At 41.3% G+C, this 23,715-nt stretch overlaps 1 protein-coding gene across 1 annotated transcript; it reads left to right on the top strand.

The window, feature by feature from the left end:
* The first annotated feature begins 12,082 nt into the window (after nucleotides 1-12,082).
* LOC142775499 (uncharacterized) lies at nucleotides 12,083-19,355 on the top strand. The gene is made up of 3 exons (XM_075876937.1): nucleotides 12,083-12,177; nucleotides 12,962-13,034; nucleotides 18,016-19,355. Exons 1-3 carry the CDS (start codon nucleotides 12,083-12,085, stop codon nucleotides 19,288-19,290), a joined length of 1,443 nt encoding a protein of 480 aa, XP_075733052.1. The 3' UTR covers nucleotides 19,291-19,355.
* The last annotated feature ends 4,360 nt before the right edge of the window (nucleotides 19,356-23,715 follow it).

Below are 23,715 nucleotides of genomic sequence, written 5' to 3'. Positions count from 1 at the left end.
ACAATTAGATACTGCCTTAGCTAATTGCAAGAATGATTTCCTTCTGACTGGTGATTTCAACTCACGTCATGTTTCAAGGGGATTTCGAACAGACCCTTCTGGTACTCTTCTGTGGGATTGGATGATTAATAAAAACCTTACCTGCCTAAATGATAGACAGCCTACTATTATTCGCGGACGGACACACGTTTTGCAGCCCAAGTGTTTCAATAAAGTCTTGGAAAACAATTGATTTCTCTTCAAACAGTGACCATCTTCCTGTATACTTTGAAATCTCATGTGCTGTGAAATCTATTGAAAGGACAGAGAAAACATTGATCAATTACAAAAAATTTAAAGACTGCTTGCGTTCCAACATTAGGGCAGTGTCCAGTGGTCAAAATGAAGACCTCGGCAGAAATCTCTGTTCTGCTCGCTTTAAAAATGTCCAAGAACACTTCAGAATTTGTAATTGCTTCGTCGTCATCCAAAAGTGCCCAACCTAGTAGATGGTGTAATGATGAGTGCACACGAGATTATAGAAGAAGAAAAGCTGCATGGAAAAGACTTATATGTAATCAGAGTCCGAAAAATTGGAAGGATTTTCAGTTCATTGCGGCAACATTTAAACGCACTGTATCGCGAGCAAAAGAGCAGTATGGCCAAGAACATTTCGAGTACCTGTATAAATCAAATAACAAACGTGCTTTATTCAACTTCCTTCGTTGTATGAAGAAGACCCCGATACCAGGAAGCATTGACTCAGTAGTTTACACCTCACAGGAACTACAGGAATCATTGAATCAGTTGGCTAAAGAATTAGAAAACAGGTTCTCAACGCATCTTCCTAATTCGGCTTACACAACCATCTATGACTACACAGAAATATCGACTTCCGAATTAAATCAGGCTATGGAAAGATTGCCAAATGCAGCACCAGGCCCCGATTGAATAACAAATACAATGCTAAAAATACTTCACAGGGAATATCCGAATGATCTGTTAAGTCTCGTCAATTATTCCCTTAGAAGAGCATGGATCCCTTGTGAATGGAAGATTGCGAAAATTATTCCATTGCTTAAGAAACAGGGGGCAGGCTATAATTTAGACAACATACGACCGATAGCCTTAACATCTAATGTAGTAAAACTTGTTGAAAGGGTACTTCATGGTCGTATAATTAGGTTGTTTAACGAGAAACAACTGTTGAGTTCTTCCAAAATTGGCTTTAGATCTGGATATCCCATATGGCATGCACATGTAGATCTGGAAAGTCGTATTCATATTGCCCGTCACAAAAAGCACTTTGCGGCTTTAGTAACATTAGACATATGTAAAGCATATGATAGTGTAGAGTATTCTATCTTGACTAATCAGTTATGGAGTCATGGACTTCCAGCTTATATAGTAGCATGGGTGACGGAATTTTTAAGTAGAAGAGAATTCTATTGTTATCAAGGCGGTTTCTCTTCCTCTAAGCACAAGCAAATCTGAGGTGTACCTCAGGGGTCAGTACTTTCCCCGGTTTTATTCGACATATTGCTTAGTACCATCCCCGTTCATCCAGATGTGAAAACCTATGTTTATGCCAATGACATTGCTTTTTTTGCTATGGCACATGACTTCCACTGTCTCTACACTATCTTGCAAGCATATCTTAATAAAATAGAACATTGGCTGGTTGGATTGATGTTGAATCTGAATACCGGTAAATGTGCTATTCTCGTTTTTCCAATCAAAGATCCCGTGCACATATATATTAATTACAAGCTTCAAGATATCCCACAAGTACAATCATTGAAATATCTTGGAGTTATGTATAATGAACATGTAAAGTGGCGCCCTCACATTGAATACATCGCGACAAAAGCAGTACGCGCGATGGGCGTATTGCGGAGGTTGAGCAATTGTAGATCAGGTATGAGAAGAAAGGCACTTTTGATTATATATAAAATGTATGTCTGACCTGTGTTAGAGTTTTGCTGCATTCTTTTTTCTGGTGCGCCAGCCTACAAACTTCGGCCGCTCGTTCTGTTGGAAAGAGAGGCTTTACGGCTCTGCTTAGGACTTCCAAAGTATACTGCAAATGCAGTGTTATACCTTGAAGCACGAATACCAACCTTATTATGTCGCTTTAAAATTCTCACTGTGCAGACCTTTTTACGACTATATGAAGCACCGTTTAACCCTGAACAAATTATTTTTATTTCCAATCCTGGCCTATTCTTCTCCATGCATTGGCCCAGATTTACCAAACCACAAAGAGTATTTGTTCAATCGTTACTTGAGCCCCTAAATGTACACGTTCGTGATCTGATTCCTTTAACTGAGCAACAAAATTCTCCAGAAATTGTTTACCAAGTTATCTTCCCAACTTACGCTAAGCTATTACCTACAGGCATTTTAAATGGTCTATTGCAGGACCATTGAGTACTCTGCCAACAAATGTCATTATAGCAACGGACGCATCTCAATCACATAAAAAATCAGGCATTGGAATATATTGCCCCGTACTTGATTGGTCATTATCACTTCGCTTACCGGTTTTTCTTCCTGTCTTTCTGGCTGAATTCATGGCAATAATGTTAGCTTTGCGAAAGGTAAATATTTCCATTCCAGTCGTAGCAGTCATAACTGATTCATTATCAGTGTGCTCTTCTCTGTCCGCATCTGGTCACTCACCTATAGTGAAACTTTTTAAACCATTGATCCCCTGTCATCTCCGAAGTATTCATTTAATCTGGACACCAGGGCACAAAGGTTTGTTGTTAAACGAAATAGCTGATTCTCTTGCGAAGGCATCCCTTTCGACACCAATTATTCCTATTTTCCCTCATACAGTATACATTACGGTGGCGCGATTTCGCACACTTAAAATCAGGCAAAATTTATCTGACCCTGCACTGACGACTTCTCCAGAGTACAAACACTTGTTATGTCTCTGGCGCAGTGAACTGACTAGTTCAAGGATGATGGAAGTTGTCATCACGAAATTTCGTTGCCGCGTTACCTCCCTCAATTTTTTCTTGCATAGATCCGGCATATTGAATTCCCCTATGTGCATTTACTGTATTCAAGACGAAACGATCAGTCTTTTTTATTACATTGTCGCCGTTTCGATTTATTCAGGCAAAGCATACTAGCACCACCTCTTCAAAGACTGGGCTTGCAACTATCACAACCTGATCTTCTTTCATTTGGAGCCTCTACACTGGGTTTCAGCCACAGGGATGTTTTATTCGCCGTTCAAGAATACTTCACTGCGACTAAACGATTTTCTTGCTAAATTGCTGTCTCACTATTTTTCTTCTTTTTTCTGCAAGCTTGATATCGGTATTTCAAATCAAAATTAAGTTACCAAAAAATTTGTAGGAATGACGCAATGCTGAAAGTTTAGGGCAAATTCACCTTATAATCGGCCAATCCCCTTCTTTGGGTACGAGCCATTTGCACAGGGAAACAACAACAACAACAACAAAGACGGCGACGCTCCGCTTCTGGTAGGTGAGCCGAAATTTTGCTCTGTATGCAATTTGGCGGGCTCTCAACGTCACTGTACGCTTGTGTGTGCATTGTTTTTGATTGGTTTTAAACCATAATCCCGGTAGGATGGTCAATCTTGTTGGATTGATCGACAAGCTGGCGTAGCCATGCTCGCAGAATGCCGAGGCACAGTGATAAGTTTGCTTAACGCTAAAACAGGCTCTTCGTTGTCCAAGTAACACAGAATACGTTACATCGGTTTAACATAGCGTAGCTGCTCAAGCGCGCCACTTCTGTTTATCGAATCGATTCTGTATAAACTACAGCAAGAACTTGCTTACTTATAATAAAACATTGAGGCAGCTTCTACTGGCTTTGTTGTTCTCTTGTTATGCTTTTTCGCCCATAGCTGTAACAGTATTGCAGCTATTTCTTCGAAGATTGTCTTAAATAAAGAAAATTTGACGTTTTGAAATAAATGCTGAGTTATGCAGCGGGAAAGACGTCAAAAGACAAGTAAAGCGCTTAGGTTTTGCGGCGAATTGAGTAAACAGGCTGTTAAGGTAATAAATTATAGACCAGTGCACGTTAAAAACTACCGGTGGTAGAGATTTCTATTGTCCGTCACCCCAGGGTGTCTCGTAATTATTTGGTGGTCTTGAATCGATAAAAAGCAAGGATAACAAACACAGGGAGCTGAACCACTAGAACACTCAGATTTCTAACTAAAAGACATTTTGATTATTGTGAAGAGCTGGTTCATGTACGTACGTGACTATGCCTATCGAAGTGCAGTGCGTATAAAATGCCCCCCATAGCCCTCATGCTGGTCTGTTCTAACTTTTGTTGCGCGAAATCTATGAATCCATGTGCCAAGACCATCTTTTCTCAGAGCATGCAAAAAATAGACAATGGGCATGCCATATTCTGCTGACGTTGAACCGGAGCACGCCTGACTGCGGACATTGTCTTGCGGTTGTAGATGTCAGCGTTGTGTCGGCCTGAAGTTTCATATCAAATACTTCTTCCTCTGGGCCCTTGATAATAATATAATAATAATAATAATAATAATAATAATAATAATAATAATAATAATAATAATATAATAATAGGTTGTTTAACTCTAGCAGTTAGATAATGCTTAGAAGGAAAGGTGTTACTGCAACAATAAGGTGGTCATATTTTCAATTTCCTGTGGACGCATTAATTGGTGACGTTGCAGCCAAGCCAAGCCGGGAGTAGTGTGATAAAGTAAAGGCTGGTTAGGCTTGAACGTGAAGACTAAAATAAGCCGTAAATCTTCCGTAGCGGAGGATTCTTGACCACGTGGATTTCTGTGCTTCTCAAGCAAACACTTTCAGTTTCGAAGAATAAATTCAGCCAGCTTCGCTTGGCGGACACTTACAAAACAACGAAGCTGATGACGAGCAGTGGCGTTGAATGAAGCGTGTTGAATGAAGTGGGAATAATGTGGCATGAAGTGGTTGTAAAAGTGTGAGAAGTGGCAGGAAATTTAGTGGGCGTAGTTCTCAGATGTGAGAGTAGATGAAGTGGTTGTAAGAGTGGCCATAAGATTTACCTGCTCTCTGCAGGTAAATTCCACTACGGGCTACTACTCAGCCGGACCCCAAGTTTTGAACAAGACGAGCTCCGCTGCTAGAGGTGAGCAACTTTCGCATGTCGCGGGACATAAGAGAGGCACTTTCCGGGCATTAAAAAACTGATATGGAGGCCCGTCCTTGGCAAGTACAAACGCCTAATTGCGAGCAGCCGCGCAAATGTGCTTATTAGGCGGATCCAATATATAACGTGCTCTCGATATATCATATTGATATAGCATCGACCAGAAAGTGGGGCTCTGCTGTGTACGGACATATGGGCATAGCTTTGGGCTGTCCAGAGGGAGTTCTATGCAGCGGAGGTCTCGCCCGGACAGTCCCGTCGTGGGAGAGGCCTGCCGTGTGCTACGGTACACGTCTTTGGACTTCTATCAAAACAGTTTTACCAAGCCATAAGAAATCATTTGCTAGTGAGATCGTGTCACAATTCCAACGCACAACGTGTTTTCCAACGTCCCCAGTCAACTATAAACAATTTTTTTCAATATATATATATATTGTTACACTTTGATGCAATATATATATATATATATATATATATATATATATATATATATATATATATATATATATATATATATATATATTAGCTTTAATGCAGTGAACTTGACTTTTTATTTTATCTGAACATAAAATAGAAGTCATACATTGCATCTGTTGATTAGAAATACGGAAGGAAGACTTAAAGTTGCAAAACTGTGATTGAGACCTCTTAAAAAATCATCACTCATTACAGTTACAACACAATAATAAATAGTGGTGGGGATACAAATATTAGAGCGCATAAATGTACAGATAAGTACAATATAGCGAGAAAAGATGTACGAAATTCGCAGATAAGGAAAAAAACTAATAAGAAATGAAATAACATTCACTCATTGTAAAAGCAAGCATTATGACGGTAAGGAAAATAAATTGAGATATATAATATACAAATAAGCACGATGCATACAAAAATGCAGATGAGCATAAAAGAACAAAAAAGTCTAATAACATACTTTGTATATTAGTAAGCATTATGAATTTAGTAAAAACGAATGCAAGCTGTTTTGAAACATTACAAGAGATCTACTTTCTATCTCCAAAGATAAAAATTTCAAAAGAAAAAAGACAAATAATTTGCGGTAAATTTGCCATAATTGGGCCAGGGCCTGGGTAAAAGAAAGTAGTTAGTCTTTGTAAAACGAGTATCTCACACCTTAGAAGATATATTTGAGTGTAGTATGGGATAGGGAAGTTTTTATTGACATATTTGAAGATAAGAAGGACGAGAAAATACTTGGCCAGCTTCTGAACTGATAAACTTTTATGAGAACGAGCAAGGATGATGCATTGCACATGAAGGCACTGAACGTTATTATTCTCAATGCTGGGTTTTGAAGATGTTGAATGGGTGATAAATGAGTGGCATACGTGCTTGTTCTTGTTGAAATCCAATAGATTATATCGCTGTGAAAGAAAGCGTCTTACAGTGACAACAATAATTCAAAACAATAAAAGGGGCGAACTTTTGGCAAGATTCGAGTGGCATACGCGGCTTTCCGCGTAACATGTAGAACATGCAAATTAAATTTTAAATGCTCGACAAGTTTGACCCCGAGAAACATTGTTATAAAAGTAGAGCGGATTTGGTAGTCGCTTACGTAGACAGAGAGGTTGCCAGGTATAACTCGATTTGGTGACAATAATGCCACAAATTTTGACTTCTTAGGATTTGTGTTTAGTTTATTCCTATTGAACCATTCTATCATGTTTTTCAGGTCAGTGTTTAACTTCAATAGGATATAGTCTACCTCTTCCTGTGCTGTCAATACAGTGGTGTCGTCCGCATAGAGAATGCAGGACGAATAAGCGAGGGAATGAGGCAGATCATTGATGTAAATTAAAAATAAAAGTGGGCCCAAAATCGAACACTGCGGAACACCGATGTTGATGAATTTAGGGCTGAATAAGGTACCGGAGATATATACAAAATATTTACGATCACGCAGATAGCTACAACTCAATTCTAGTGGGATGCCAGATACTCCAATAGACTGTAACTTATGAAATAAAATTACGTGGGAAATAGCGTCAAGTGCTTTTAGAGGTCAAGAAAGACATCACCAACACAACAGTTGTCAATAGCAGATTTAATTTGGTCGGTTAGAGGTATCATGGCAAGTTCAGTTGACTAACCAGGACTAAAAGCAAACTGCTTATTAGAAAGAATGTGAAACTTGTCTAAATAACTCCATAAAAGCTTTTCGATGATATACTGAAAATCGAGAACACTGATATGTGTCGGTAATTGAGAATAAACGCTTGTCGCCTATTCTAAAGACGGGAATAGTTTTTGCTTTTTCAGGGCTGTTGGGAAAACCACAGTCTGAAATACAAGACTTATATTGTAATATAATATATCACACATCAAATGAGCTATCAGTTTTATGTCAGCAGCAGAAAACTTATCGCGACCAGCGCTTGTATTCCAATACTATTGATAACGCTGAACACTTCTTCAGGTGATATTGGATAAAGAAAACATGAATGTAGTAATCGTGAGGAAGTATATTCGCGGGATGCTGTCGACTGAGGAATATCAATGCCGAATGAGTCATTGAAAGAGTTCACAATATTAGATGATTTTTCGATCACACGATTTTCTGTGTGAGTTACGGTTATGTCTGAATGTACCATGGTCTTGCCAAGCACATATTTTACAGCTTTTCACTGCTTTTTAACGTCATTTCTGTCTCGCTTTATTTTATCTTCGTACTATTTTACTTTAGTGGACTCAAGTAACATAGCTAATGTGCTTGAGTATTCTTTATGAAGCTTTTAAAGATTGACAATGAAAAGGGACTTTTTCGTCTTTTGGTATAAATTACCCTTTTTCCGCAGACTTCCTATTAGGTGACTTGTCAACCACGAATTAATTGAGACAAGGTACTTATTCTCCTTATTACTACTGTAAAAGCAGCCATGACTGCATTTGAAATGATAGAGGAAAAATCTTCATAGGATACGTCGGCATTTTTGCACTTTTTAACTGACAACCAATCACGCAGCTCAATGATGTTAATGAATGAAGCAGTAATCAGTTTATTCCTGAAGCTTCGAGTTGTTTTAATATTACTGAAAATGCCTATGCTTGCATAAATAGGATAATGGTCTGTGCATGGCACCTTGATGACGGCTCCTTCAGGTGGAATAGTGAAGTTACACAAAATGTGATCTATATTAGTGCCTTTACCATGAAGTGGAACACGACTGGGTGCAGTTATGGCGAACTCATAGTCATTCCACCGAAGCAGGAAGTGTATTCTCAAACCTTTGCGTTGGTGTTATCAAGGAGATTGATGTTCATATCTCCTAAAATAATCACACGCTTCTCTTCCATTGACATAATATTCAACACCTCTCCTGAAGATACGCAAATCTCTACGACAGGTGACGACGGCAAGCGATAGATGCAGGAAACAACAAAATTCTTACTAACTTCCGCAAAATGTGGTTCATGAAGCTCGATCCACGCGGATTCGCCACCAGGAATATTTAGTGTCAAGTCTAGTCGCCTGTGATAGTGAAAGCCTGATCATATAAAAATAGCTTCTCCATTATGTGCATAGTCAATTCGATGGCAGTATTCAGAGGAAGAGGAAAGAAAGTTAAATAGGTTCCCTTCATTACCTCTAAGCCAGTGTTCAGTGATGCAGATGATAGAAAAGTAGTGACCCATGGCTAATAACAGTGTGGTAATGTATATGGTATTTTTTCTTGTACTTCCAGCGTTAAAGTGAACAAACGTCCGGTTGTTTCAGACAGCCATGATGAGAGTTCAAACGGTGAAATATACGTTATCCTGCGTTTGGACAGACTCTACAAATGCAAAAGTAAACTATATCTAGGAGATAATGGAGAGCTCGAGTTCTGATTTTATGCGAAACACTCTGGTATCTGTTCATTTCCTTGCTTTTATCTGACAATTATGAGTCCAGAGATACGCCCACTGTTTCTATTTTTTGAGAACAAGTGCTTTAGCAAAAAGCAACTTGTTTTCCGACGAGAGGTGATCATTAACAAAGACAGCATCCGGGCCCTCCCCATAAAACCTTTCAATAACTAAATTTTCTTTATAACGAAGTATTTCGCTTCTCACTATGTGAAGTCTGTAAATCACCATGTATTCTAATCTCAGTGCAATAAAACGTGTTATGCATATAGTACAACGTAATCAAGTTGCAGAGCTGCCTCTGGCAAATGGCGACGGTGATAATATGAAAACTCTGCTGCTTCCACTGTTCATAATTTTGAGTCGCTTTTACCAGTCTAACCATAGCACTCGTGTTTGCATTTCTTTTGTTTTCAGACGTGACTATTGGCTTTACTTTTCGCTAGTGCAGCATAAAGCGGCGGTTATCCTTTCTCAGGTTCAAGATTACTGAACTTTTTGGACGGCCTTATTATTACTTGAAGAAATATGGACCGGTCGATGAGGCAGTGCAACAAGATGGCAGAGGTAAAGAAAGATTATAGTGTCTCCGATCGTCGAGGCAGTGCAAGCCATTACTTGCACAAAGCTTTCAGAAGGGGATGAGGGAGGGTCTGTACATCGGATTAGGAGAAAAGAGGTGTCTTTGGTTATCGACTCGTATTAGGCGAATGCATAAAGGACCATGTGTTTGTTTTTTCGTTTGAATCAAAATGCTAGTGTGCGAGAAAATTATATATATAAATATATATATATATATATATATATATATATATATATATATATATATATATATATATAGTTATATATTTACATATATATATATATATATTATATATTTATATATTTACATATATATATATATATATATATATATATATATATATATATATGGAGCCAAGTGTTTGCATGAATTTGCAGGTATTTGGAATCTTCTGTCGCAGGAGAGCTTGTAGCTTGTAGCAATTCCTCTGTTCAGTGCCTCTTTTTTTATAAACTATTACCGGCTACGCTCAAAAAGCGTGCCACGCCATTTCGCAGCTGTCGTACTACAACAAAGGCTAGTCGACTGCACCATTGTGATTTCAGCATAACGAATATTCAACGCGGATAGTTCATATTCCAACTACAAGTGAGCACTATTTGCGTCGTTTTGTTGCCTGACGCAGGCCTCAAGCGCAACCCTGTCAAGAGCAGCCCTGCCAATAATGGCAGGGCTGAATGGCTTCTACCCCACCATGGCTCAATATAGAGGACTGGACGTGGGGGACTTTTTTCCACCTTATAAGGCCGTGTCCGACGACACGTGCCATATTGTCGACCACCTTTCAGCATTGAACGAGGTCCTCTTCTACGCCGAACTGGAAGTGCGGGAACTGCCGACGCTGAGCGGGCATGCATCACTGGCGAGCTTTGCAGAAGAGGGCCTGTGCAAAGCGCACGACATTGGAGATGACGTTCGAACAAGCGGTCGCCGTCGTTCATCAGCTGCTCGAGACTGGCTAAAAAATGAGTTGGCTAAAAAGGATGTGCCTTCTAAGGAATGAAAAAAAAATGAGAATGTATTTTCGCAAAGTTAACAAAAACTGTATTTTTCGTACAACTTTTCGCGACTGTTTGAGTTTCATGACAAATGAAGCAAAGAATTTTTTGCAACGCCGCGCCACCACGGTGGTCTAGTAACTAAGGTACTCGGCTGCGGACCCACAGGTCGTGGGATCAAATCTCGGCTGTGGCGGCTGCATTTCCGAAGGAGGCGGAAATGTTGTAGAACCGCGTACTCAGATTTGTGTGCACGTTAAAGAACCCCAGGTGTTCCAAATTTGCGAAGCCTTCCACTACGGCGTCTCTCATAATGTCATGGTGGTTTTGGGTCGTTAAACTCCACAAATCAGTCAGTTTTGCAACGCTAATGACAAAATTATCAGCTAAGCACGATCTGTTTTTTGCCATGGTAGCAGGCAGGCGCTTTCGTTATGTAACTTCCACAGCATGTTACCTTCCGCCAGGGTTTAGTGTTCTGGTGGAGAGTTTGTCGGCCACTCTGGATCCGCCAATGGAATTCACCAGGAGGCACCGCGAGGGATCACTGGTTTGAATCTAAAAACAGGGGTGACACGGCATTTTCTTGTATATATATATATTTATATATATATATATATATATATATATATATATATATATATATATAAATATACACGCAGGGCATGATAGTGAAGGCATAAATTTGTCGAGAGTGTTTTCATTAAAGTGTACTCTGATAGCCAAGTAGTTCCTACGCTTGCGTTTCTTTGACCGTGAGTAATCGGGTTCGAATTACTCTTCACTACAATGTTTTAGGACGATAGTCTTTCTGGAATACTTCAACGCAGAAACTTTTGTGTGTCAGCCCTTCTGTCTAATGATTCAGCCACCCGGAGAAAGTTTAGGTTCGTATCGTACTCAACGCCCACCTATCTAAATTTGGTATCTGTTTTTGTACTGGTGAAATATCACTGAAACAGCAAATATTACGCATACTTGAGGCACAGCCTCAATACGTCAATACTAGGTAGTTTGTATCTTTATAATTAAAATGCATAGATACGCGATTATAAAGACGGCTCTCTTGATTACGCTACGCTGACCATGGTTGCTATCAACAATATAGCAGTTGTTCCCTATACGCTTCGCTGAAACGGCACGGTGCTGTCACCCACCAGTAGCTCTCCGTTCTAAAGAAATTCATTTCTTCATATTACTGCCAGATAACGCCAAATATCGCGCAGCACTCAGGAATTCCGCAACACCAAAGACTAGAAAGACAATCTTCCGCCCCCTGGGCCATACCTCAGTAAGGAATCAAAGGTAGCGCGGCGTCTCCTACAGTTCCTGTCCTAGGATTCATGATATATACATACTGTCTAAGATAGATCCCGACACACACACGCCTCATTGCAGGTTCTGCGTCAGTAAAACAGCCAACCTTAACCAGATGATTCGGGAATGTCCACACAACCTCCATTTGCAACCCAGGACACTACACAACATGCAAGAGTCTGAAGGATCCCAAGGCCCAAGGGTCCAGCTCGGATCCGATGACCTAAGAGGCGCTCGTGAAACGTGCGAGGACGGCGGCCCGAGGTAATTGGATCCCGGACTAAGGATCCCACTCACAGATCTGCTCTAATAAACGGGTTATTGTTTCTATCTCTCCAGACAGGAGACTATCCTATTTCGACGTCCTTTGCAGGAAAGCATGCAAATACGCGAACAATATTTCGTTTTATTTGTCTCTTGTGTTCCTCCAACCCACTTCTATTTTCCTCTCCTACTTTGATTCCTCCAAAGCGTTGGTAGGCAACGAGAGATGCCATATAAGATAGAGGCCGTTCATTGTGATTACAGTTGTTTTATTAATGCCACAAGAGGGTTTCGGTGAGCTCCACTGTTAAAAAACGAAGAACTGAGCCGGGTGCGCAAAACTTTCGCCTTCCGGAAGAACAATTCGAGTTGTTGAATAGAACGGGGCAACTTGATTCAATAAATACGTTTAAGTTCGTTTATTTCAGACTTTAGTGACGAATGTGCCGGAGTATTTAGTGAATATTTATCCCCCCCCCACTACAGAAGAAATTATCAAACGCAGACTGTTCATTTTGGTAAAACGACAAAGACGACGAAGACGATTAAAATTCACCGATGTGTGATGTTCCCTGCTCCGATATACTCATTTTTCGATTTTTGGCTTTACTTTCTGTATAACAATTTTTCAGTCCAAAATTACTTTGTGTTTGCAAAACCATAAGTCATTTAATTAAAGATCCCGCCGCCAGGTTCTTGGCCGATTCCCTCTTTGTGGGTGTGGGCCAGAATAACAAGGATCATCATCATCATTATCATCATTAGCTGAGATTCTTCTCACGAGGCACCGGGCTAAGCAGAAGAAGAAGAAGAAGAAGAAGAGGCCATCGGTCGAGGACGGCGACGCTCCGCTTCTGGTAGGTGAGCGGAAATTTTGCTCTGTATGCGATTTGGCGGGCTCTCAACGTCACTGTACGCTTGTGTGTGCATTGTTTTATTGGTTTTTAATCATAATCCCGGTAGGATGGTCAATCTTGTTGTATTGATCGACAAGCTTGAAGCGTACAGACAAGAATGTACAACAGTGAACAACGTTTGTTGGGAGCGAGGCTTTTTATAGCCTCTGAAGGGTATGCGCACACAACGTGCGCAGTGGCAGTGACATGTGCAAATGACGATGCATAAAAGCTGGCGTAGCCATACTCGCAGAATGCCGAGGCGCAAATATAAGTTTGCTTAACGCTAGAGTGGGCTCTTCGTTGTCCAAGTAACACAGAATGCGTTACGTAGGGTTTAACATGGCGTAGCTGCTAAAGCACGCCACTTCTGTTTATCGGATCGAGTCTGTATAATTTACAGCAAGAACTTGCTTACTGATAATAAAACATCGAGGCAGCTTCTACTGGCTTTATTGTTCTCTTTTTATTCTTTTTAGCCCATCGCTGTAACAGTATTGCAGCTATTTCTTTGAAGATTGTCTTCAATAATGAAAATTTGACGTTTTGAAATAAATGATAAGTTATACAGCGGGAAAAACGTCAAAATACAAGTAAAGTGCTTAGGTTTTACGGTGAACTGAGTAAACAGGGTGCTAAGGTATTAAATTAGAGACCAGTGCACGTTGAAAACTACAGGTGGTCGAGATTTCTGTTGTCCGTCACCCCGGGGTGTCTCGTAATTATTTGGTGGTATTGAATCGCCAAAAAGCAAGGATATCAAACACAGGGAGCTGAACCACTACAACACTCGGATTTCTAATTAAAAGACTTTTTATTATTGTAAAGGGCTAGTTCATGCACGTACACGACAGTGAATATCGATGTACATTGCATATAAAATGCCCCCATAGCCCTCATGCTGGTCTTTTCTTAACTTGGTTGAGAGAAACTCTGTGAATGCATGTGACAGGACCGTCTTTTCTCAGAGCATGCAAAAAATAGACAATGGGCATGCCATCTTCTGCTGACGTTGAACCGGAGCACGCCAGACTGCGGACATTGTTTTGCGGTTGTAGATCTCTGCGTTGTGTCGGCCTGAAGTTTCATATCAAATACTTCTTCCTCTGGGCCCGTGATAGTGATAATAAAATATAATAATAATATTAATAATAATAATAATAATAATAATAATAATAATAATAATAATATTAATAATAATAATAATAATGTAATCTGTTGTTTAACTATAGCACTTATAGAATGCTTAGAAGGAAATGTGTTACTGCAACGATGAGGTGGTCATTTCAATTTCCTGTGGACGCATAAAGTGGTGACGTTGCAGCCAATCCAGGCCGGGAATAGTGTGATAAAATAAAGCCTGGTTAGGCTTGAACGTGAAGACTAAAATAAGCCGTAAATCTTCCGTAGCGGAGGATTCTTGACCACGTGGATTGCTGGGCTTCTCAAGCAAACACTTTCAGTTTCGAAGAATAAATTCAGCCAGCTTCGCTTGGCGGACACTTACAAAACAACGAAGCTGATGACGAGTAGTGGCGTTGAATGAAGCGTGTTGAATGAAGTGGGAATAATGTTGCAAGAAGTGGTTGTAAAAGTGTGAGAAGTGGCAGGAAAATTAGTGGGCGTAGTTCTCAGATGTGAGAGTAGATGGAGTGGTTGTAAGAGTGGCCATAAGATTTACCCGCTCTCTGCAGGTAAATGCCACTACGGGCTACGACTCAGCCGGACCCCAAGTTTTGAACAAGACGAGCTCCGCTGCTAGAGGTGAGCAACTTTCGCATGTCGCGGGACATAAGAGAGGCACTTTCCGGGCATTAAAAAACTGATATGGAGGCCCGTGCTTGGCAAGTACAAACGCCTAATTGCGAGCAGCCGCGCAAATGTGCTTATTAGGTGGATCCAATATATCACGTGCTCTCAATATATCGTATTGAGATAGCATCGACCAGCAAGTGGGGCTCTGCTGTGTACGGACATACGGGCATAGCTTTGGGCTGTCCAGAGGAATTTCCATGCAGCGGAGGTCTCGCCCAGACAGTCCCGTTGTGGGAGCGGCCTGCCGTGTGCTACCGTACACGTCTTCAGACTTCTATCAGTACAGTTTTACCAAGCCATGCATAATCATTCGCTAGTGAGATCGCGTCACAATTCCAACGCACAACGTGTTTTCCGACGTCCCCAGTCAACTACAAATTATTTTTTTTCAATATATATATATATATATATATATATATATATATATATATATATATATATATATATATATATACATATAAATATATATATATAGATATATATATATATATATATATATATATGTATATATATTGTTAAATTTTGATGCAGTATATATATTGTAATGAATTATTGAATATGAATAACGGACGCTCTGCTGGCAATGAAGAAGACGACGATGATCGGTGGCTGCAGTAGTAGCTCGCGCACGCCGCTCGCCATTAGCTAGACCTGCCTGATAAAGCATATTCTGCCAAGCTGCGTCTGTACCTTTTTCGACGTACAACACCTCTATTTTAATATATATATATATATATATATATATATATATATATATATATATATATATATATATATATAGTTAAATTTTTATGCAGTAAACTTGATCTTTTTATTTTATCAAATATAAATTACAAGTCATACATTGCATGTGTTGATTATAAATACAGAAGGAAGACATAAAGTTGCAAAGCTGTGAGTGAGACCTCTTAAAAAATCACTCATAAAAGTTAGAACGCAATAGTAAGTAGTGGTGGGGATACAAATATTAGAGCGCATAAATGTACAAATAGGTACAATATAGCAAGAAAAGAGTACGAAATGCGCAGATAAGCACAAAAAACTAACAAGAAATGGAATAACATTCGCTCATTGTAAAAGCAAGCATCATGACGCTAAGGAAAATAAATTGATATATGTAACATACAAATACGCACGATGCATACAAAAATGCAGATAAGCTTCAAAGAACAAAAAGTCTAATAACATTATTTGTATATTATAAGCATTATGAATTTAGTAAGAGCGAATGCAAGCTGTTTTGAAACATTACAAGAGATCCACTTTTTATCTCCAAAGGTAAAGTTTTCAACAAGAATACAGACAAATTATTTACGGTATATTTGCATAATTGGTCCTGGGCTTGGGTAAAAGGAAATAGTTAGCCTTTGAAAAACGAGTATATCACACCTGAGGAGATTTATTTGAGTGTAGTAAAGGAATGGGAAGTTTTTCATTGGCATATTTGTAGATAAGAATGCCGAGAAAATACTTGGCCAGCTTCTGAACTGATAAAATGTTGTGTGAACAAGCAAAGATGATGCATTGCACATTAAGCCACTGAACGGTATTATTCTCAATGCTTGGTTTTGAAGATGTTAGATGGGTGATAAATTAGTGGCATACGTGCTTGTCATGTTGAAATCCAAAAGATTATATCGCTGGAAAGAAAGCGTCTTACACTGACAACAATATTTAAAAACTGAAAAGGCGAACTTTTAGCAAAATTTGAATGGCATATGCGGCTGTCCGCGTAAGATGTAGCACATGGGAATTAAATTTTAAATGCTCGTCAACTTTGACCACGAGAAACATTGTACTAAAAGTGGAGCGGATTTGGTAGTCGCTTACGTAGACAGAGAGGTTTCTAGGTATAATTCGATTTGATGACAAAAATGCCACAAATTTTGACTTCTTAGGATTTATTTTTAGTTTATTACTATCAAACCGTCCTAAAATGTTTTCCAGGTCAGTGTTTAATTTCAACGGGATTTAGTCTACCTCTTCATGTGCCGTTAATACAGTGGTGTCGTCCGTATAGAGAATGCAGGACGAATGAGCGAGGCAATGAGGAAGATCATTGATGTAAATTAACAATAAAGGTGGGCCCGAATTCGAACCCTGCGGAACATCGATGTTGATGAATTTAGGGCTGAATAAGGTACCGGAGATATATACAAAATGTTTACGATCACGCAGATAGCTACAACTCAATATTAGTGGGATGCCAGATACTCCAATAGACTGTAATTTATGAAATAAAATGACGTGAGAAATAGCGTCAAGTGCTTTTAAAGGTCATGAAAGACATCACCAACACAACAGTTGTCAGTAGCACATTTAGTTTGATCGGTTAGAGATATCATGGCAAGTTCAGTTGACTAACCGGGAATAAAACCAAACTGCTTATCAGAAAAATTGTGAAAATTGTCTATATACCTTCATAAAAGCTTTTCGATGACTTTACTGAAAATCGAGCTAATTGATATGAATCGGTAGTTCGAGAATAAACGCTTGTCGCCTATTCTAAAGACGGGAATAGTTTTTGCTTTTTCAGGGCTGTTGGAAAAACCACAGTCTGAAATACAAGAATTATATTGTAATACTATATATCACAGATCAAATGAGCTATCAGTTTTATGTCAGCAGCAGAAAACTTATCGCGACCAGCGCTTGTATTCCAATACCATTGGTAACGCTGAACACTTCTTCAGGTGACATTGGATAAAAAAAATGAATGTAGTAATCGTGAGGAAGTATATTCGAGGGATGTTGTCGACTGAGAAATATCAATGCCGAATGAGTCATTGAAAGAGTTGACAATGTTAGATGAGTTTTCGATCACACGATTTTCTGTGTAAATTAAGGTCTTGTCTTAATGTACCATGGTCCTGCCAAGCACATATTTTACAGCTTTTCACTGCTTCTTAACTCATTTCTGGCTTGCTTTATTTTATCTTCGTAGTATTTTACTTTAGTGGACTTAAGTAACATATCTAATGTGCTTGAGTATTCTCTATAAAGCTTTTGAAGATTGACAATGAAAGGGGACTTTTTCGTCTTTTTGTATGAATTAACCTTTTTCCGCAGACTTTCTATTAGGTGATATGTCAACCACGAATTAATTGAGACAAGGTACTTTTTTCAGGTCACTTACAATAGACCTCCCGCAGCAAACTACTCTTACGGCAGCATGTCGCCACTGATGTCACACAGAGGCCTGCTGCACAACAACTCGCTGACCGGCGACCACGACCGAGACCTGACACCGTCAAGAATATCGCACTGCAGCGACTACTCGACCAGCTCGAGCAGCGGTGGTTGCGGAGTGCCCGCCGACAGCAGCAGCGAGCCATCAGAAGGCGAGTTCGTCAAGACACCTGGAGGATCGCGGAAGTGCTCACCGCGAAAAATCTCCAAGACAGGCAACATCACACCACAGCCGGGCGAATTCGGAAGCACCAACGGCAGCTCCCCGTGGAAGATGGCGCCGCCAGAACGACCTGACCCGGCGGGAGGACGTTCACACGACGTCATCGTCATCGACAGCAGCGCCGCGTCGGCCGACGAGAGCTACGCATCGTCCGCTTCGCCCTCCGCCTCTCCCGTCAAGACGAACGGAACGGCATCCTCTCCGAGACATGCGATATTTTGTGTAGGGTCCAGGCAGACTCCTCCGCCACCATCTGCCAAGTCTAGGATTCCCTACCTCGCCGCACCCAACCGGGCCACGAGCTCGAAGAATCTGACTACAAACGGAACGAAGTCGCCAATTCCTCAACATCATCAGCAGCAACAGATGGTCAAGCAGCAGGCGATGACCAACGGCAGAGTCCGACAGTCGTCTACTCCGCCTAACCCCAACGCAAGGTGTCGTTCCCTGGACGCCGGACTGGCCACTCTACCCCGATCGACGTCTCACAGCAGTGAAGGGAGCATGACTTCCGACAAGGCGTTCCTCACGCGAGGCGTCCCGGGTCGCTGCTCGTGGAGGAGTCCGCCCCCAGTCCGGACCTCGCCGCGGTCTAACTCTGACGGCAACAAGACGTGGGCCTTCCGGCAGCGCGGTTCTTCCAGACCGGCCTTGACGCCGGACCTCTTCACCGAACCCGGCTCCATGAGAAGCGCGGTCCACTTGAGCCCGACCAAATCTCAGCGGCCCAACATGATATCGCCCCTACTGCAGGAGCTGCTGCGCGAAAAAGACCTTGATTCTGACGACAAGATCCTGAATAAGATGGAGTTCATCGTCAATCACTACCGTTCGCGACTTGACAAGGGTGATTGCAGTGATCCCAAGGGCACCTCCACCCTCCCTAAAGCCTCCCATACAGCACCCACGTCACCCGACAGCTTCTGCAGCCTTCCATGTCGGAGGCGGGGCTCGAAGATACCCAAGGCTACTTACTATGACAGGAACTAATTCATACTGTCTCTTTGAGGACTCTTGTGCCGAGTACTGGCATCTGTCTCGGGGTGTACCGAAAGATCATCGGTGCCAAAACAGATTTGGGGCAGTTCAAATACAAAAAATGTGTGAATTGCTCAAAGGACTGGCCCTCCCCGACAGGCTAGAATGGCACGGTCGAGGATTGATTTCCTCCTGAAAGACGATAAGTTGTTAGATGATGCATTTGGCCAATGCTTTATGGTCTGTTACGAAGGGAGTGACGACACGATTTTGCAGACATTCAGCTATGTTTCTTGTGTTGTCGTGTGTGTTGCGGAGTTTATTGACGTCGGGCACTCTCCGCCAGCTGCAGGAGACCACTTTACTTTGGAGTTTGGCATCGCAACAACAGTTGCTTAACGTGTAGGTAGCACGTGAGACCCTTAATCACTACTATGGTTAAGTCGCAGCTGCTCCACCTGTTGCATGACGCAGAACTGATAGAAGAAGAAGAAGAAAAGGCACGCGTTGTTTCGGGTGCGTTTGCTGCTTCGAGCTGACGTTTTGTTTGACCAGATCAAACTTTTATATAAAATGTTACCTGAAGCGAGGCTCGTACGAACGTAGCAGCAGTCGCGCGAGTCTTGTGTCGGTCTGAACTATAGTGACAGCATAGTCACTGACATGGTTAAAAACGTAGGGATGAAATGAAACTTGGTATAACGCACTCGTCTATCAATAAATGCGCTCAAGAGCTTTTTACCATGAAAGCTACAGATTAACAATCTAGATATCTTTTTCAGATCTATTTTACCTGGCACTACGGTGCGCAGAAATATAAGAACTGCGTCTTCTGATTGCGTCTTCGCATTAGTACTGGAAAAGTGAAACACAAGCGGTAGATAGAGCGAAATGTCCGGAGATCGAACGTGTTTAGGAGAAGGATGTAATAAGTAACATGTCCTTTATTGGAACGGTATATCTGCGACCTCTACAAAGGTGATTTTGCTGCCTTGTCGGAGCTAGTGACTGCTGCCGATACCGCCCAGAGCGGGCGGAGTGGGGCTTGGTCCAAAATGCGCTCTCCGTTAATGTATTTTGTTTGGGAAGAGTGCCATGCTTGATGTTTGTGAAGAGTTGATGAGTGTTTTGTATGCTTTTTTTTGCTTTCGCTGAAGCAGCAAGAAAATTGACAGCGAGCTTGTTTTGCTCTTTTTGTTTTGTTACACGATTCTTACGTCCACTATCTATGTGCTCACGCAAGCAGATGATTTTATTGTTTATTTTTTAATCTGTACAGCGCTGCAATCGGCCACCACATCATGACCCGGGCGCACATCTTAAAACTGCTCGGAAGGGGCGCGTCTCTTGACGAAATCCCGCTTTCGTTGCTTCGTCTAGTCCGCAGGATATAGAACGCAGATTTACACGGGCTGGTTTTCCTTCCAGACCAATAACCTAACTAAGTGTGACTAGTACAACGCTTCCACATTTATTGACTATCGCGCCTTCGTTTATTGCTCTTTTAGAATTCTATTTACAAATGCCAGACACAAAAAAGAACAGTGCCTGATGGTAGGTTTTAGATTGAGGTCGATGTAAAGACAAAAATGGATTATGGACATGTTTGTTGATTCCAGCTTTATGAAAACGTGGGTGTTCATAAAATATGAAAACTTTGGAGCAACGGAGAGAGGACCAAGCAAAAAAAGCTTCAGCTTCTGCGCCAAACTTTGGCTAAGGGGCCCGTGTTCTCTAGTGTCCTGACACACACAGAGGTTCGTTGTCTTAACTTGGGCTCCAGGTCTAGGATTCTTTCTATTTGCCCACCGTTTTACCATTAGTTACTCGAGTGTGGCACATCGCGACATATTGTCAGAGTTCGCCGATCGCAACCTCGCCCCTAAGGTATTCCTAAAGGTCACTTAACTGCAGGTTGCCGTGAGCAACTGCTGTCGTTTGATAGACTGAGGGTCGCGGCGATGCATTACGCGATGTACACGCGGACTCTTGGGTTTATCTCGATTGTTGGCGAGGCAGTAGGTGGTTTTAGAATACGGTACAGAAAAATTAAAGCACGGTCATCTTCATTTGAAAGTGAGCCTGAATTGCACGTGAGAAGGAACTCTCCACCTCCACTGTGGGATTCGCCAAGGGAAGCCAGGTGTACCCCAGGTATGTCCGAGTACTTAGTGTTTAGAACAACTTCTAGCACTGCATTTTTCAATCCTCTGTAATGCACCTAAAATGAGAGAACCTGTGAAACTGCAATTTTTTGGTGGGCTGGTAAATATGTGTATTCCAACAGAAACGGGTAATTTTTTAGTGAGAAGTGGTCATTACAAAATGCAGACTGTTAATATATCGAAATTGGAGGGAACGTGATTTACCAAATATGCTGTGATTTTAAAGCTTTACCAAAAAGGCCAATATTATTTTTTTAAAAAATTCTGTTTGATATAAGTCAAGAACATTGCCTACTGTATTGCATTTGCTAACAAGCTATAAGAAGTTATAGCAGTTGTTATCAAGTTATAATTTGTGAAATGTGACAAAACTGGGCTAGTGGCTGTAAAACTGCTATTTGGCAACAATTAAATGCAATTTGTTAAGCACATTTTTGTCGGAGATATTCACAAAAAAGCTAATAAAAATAAAAATAAATATAATGTGCATCTAAGTTACATTAGGAGGCCTGGGGTGCGGCCTCACCGGTAAACACCGCCGGGAACGCACTCCCTCACCAGAGAAGGATTGGCCACCCTGGTGCAGTATCTGGCTACTATCTCCCACATGCTTACGTCAAATAACTCACGGCCCTCAGTCTCCAGCAGCTGCGAAGCAACTGACCACGGCGGCGGTCAGATCTGCAACGCAGCAGAGGGTGCTAAGAATCTCTGGATCCGGACAGGCCGCCTTTGGAACCTGAACTTGACATTGTTTAACGCTAGAACCTCATCTAGTGAGGGAAGTCTAGCTGTACTATTCGAGGAGCTAGAGGGTGCTAAATGGGATATAATAGGGCTCAGTGAGGTTAGGAGGACAGATGAGGCCTATACGGTGATACAGAATGGGCACGTCCTTTGCTATCGGGGCTTGGCAGACAGAAGAGAACTGGGAGTGGGGTTCCTAATTCACAGAAACATAGCTGGCATTATAGAGAAATACTATAGCATTAATGAAAGGGTGGTAGGTATTGTAAATAAACTGAATAAAAGATACAAGATGAAGGTATTACAGGCTTACGCGCTACATCCAGCCTTGATGACGCTTCAGTTGAAAGCTTCTATGAAGACGTGGAATCGGCAATGAATAAGGTATGAACACAGTATACTATAGTGATGGGCGACTTTAATGCAAAGGTAGGGAAGAAGCAGGCTGGAGACCAGGCAGTAGGAGATTATGGCATCGGTACTAGAAACGCCAGAGGAGAGCTACTAGCAGAATTCACAGAACGCAATAATTGACGGATTTTGAATACCTTCTACCGAAAACGAAAATCCGCAAGTGGACATGGAGGAGCCCTAATGGCGAAAAGAAGAACGAAATAGACTTTATAATGAATGTACACCCAGGAATCGTGCAGGATGTGGAAGTGATTGGCAAGGTACGATGCAGTGACCATAGAATGGTACAGTCTCGAATTCGCCTAGACTTGAAGGAAGAACGACAGAAACTGATACGCAAAAAGCCAATCAATGAGCTAGCACTGAGAGGGAAAGTGCAGGAATTCAGAGTGTCGCTGCAGAACAGGTACTCGGCTCTTAGTGAGGAAACCAACCTTAGCGTAGATACAATGAATGATAATCTGACGAGTAATATTACGGAGTGTGCAGTGGAAGTTGGAGGCAGGGTAGTTAGACAGGACACTGGCAAGCTTTCCCAGGAAACGAAGAACCTAATTAAGAAGCGTCAAATCATGAAAGTGTCAAGTACAACAGACAAAATAGAACTGGCAGAGCTTTTGAAGTTGATTAATAGACGTAAGGTATGCGTTGTAAGAAGGTATAACGTGGAGAGAATTGAACACGCTCTGAAAAACGGAGGAAGCGTCAAAGCAGTGAAGAGGAAACGAGGAAACTTGGGATTGGCGAAAATCGGATGTATGCACTGAGGGACAAAGAAGGCAAAATAACTACCAATATGGATAGGATAGTTAAAATAGCGGAGGAGTTCTACAGAGATCTGTACAGTAGCCGAGACAACCACGACCTTAATACTATAAGAACTAGCAGTAACCCAGATTACACCCCACCAGTAATCATAGAAGAAGTCAGAAAAGCTTTGGAGAGCATGCAAAGGGACAAAGCTGCTGGTGAGGATCAGGTAACATCAGTTCTGCTGAAAGATGGAGGACAGATTGTGTTAGAAAAACTAGCCACCCTGTTTACGAGGTGTCTCCTGACGGGAAGAGTACCAGAGTCTTGGAAGAACGCTAACATCATCTTAATACATAAG

The sequence above is a fragment of the Rhipicephalus microplus genome, chromosome X (genome assembly GCF_043290135.1).
Source record: "Rhipicephalus microplus isolate Deutch F79 chromosome X, USDA_Rmic, whole genome shotgun sequence".
NCBI classification, from domain to species: domain Eukaryota; kingdom Metazoa; phylum Arthropoda; class Arachnida; order Ixodida; family Ixodidae; genus Rhipicephalus; species Rhipicephalus microplus.
This window is presented reverse-complemented; position numbering and strand designations above follow the sequence as displayed.

Excerpts from the sequence above, each read along its gene's own strand:
- LOC142775499 (XM_075876937.1), top strand. The coding sequence starts at position 12,083 with ATGCAAGAGTCTGAAGGATCCCAAGGCCCAAGGGTCCAGCTCGGATCC. Across the intron at positions 12,178-12,961 it reads TGCGAGGACGGCGGCCCGAG|GCACCGGGCTAAGCAGAAGA; the intron begins GTAATTGGATCC and ends TCTTCTCACGAG. Across the intron at positions 13,035-18,015 it reads ACGGCGACGCTCCGCTTCTG|GTCACTTACAATAGACCTCC; the intron begins GTAGGTGAGCGG and ends TACTTTTTTCAG.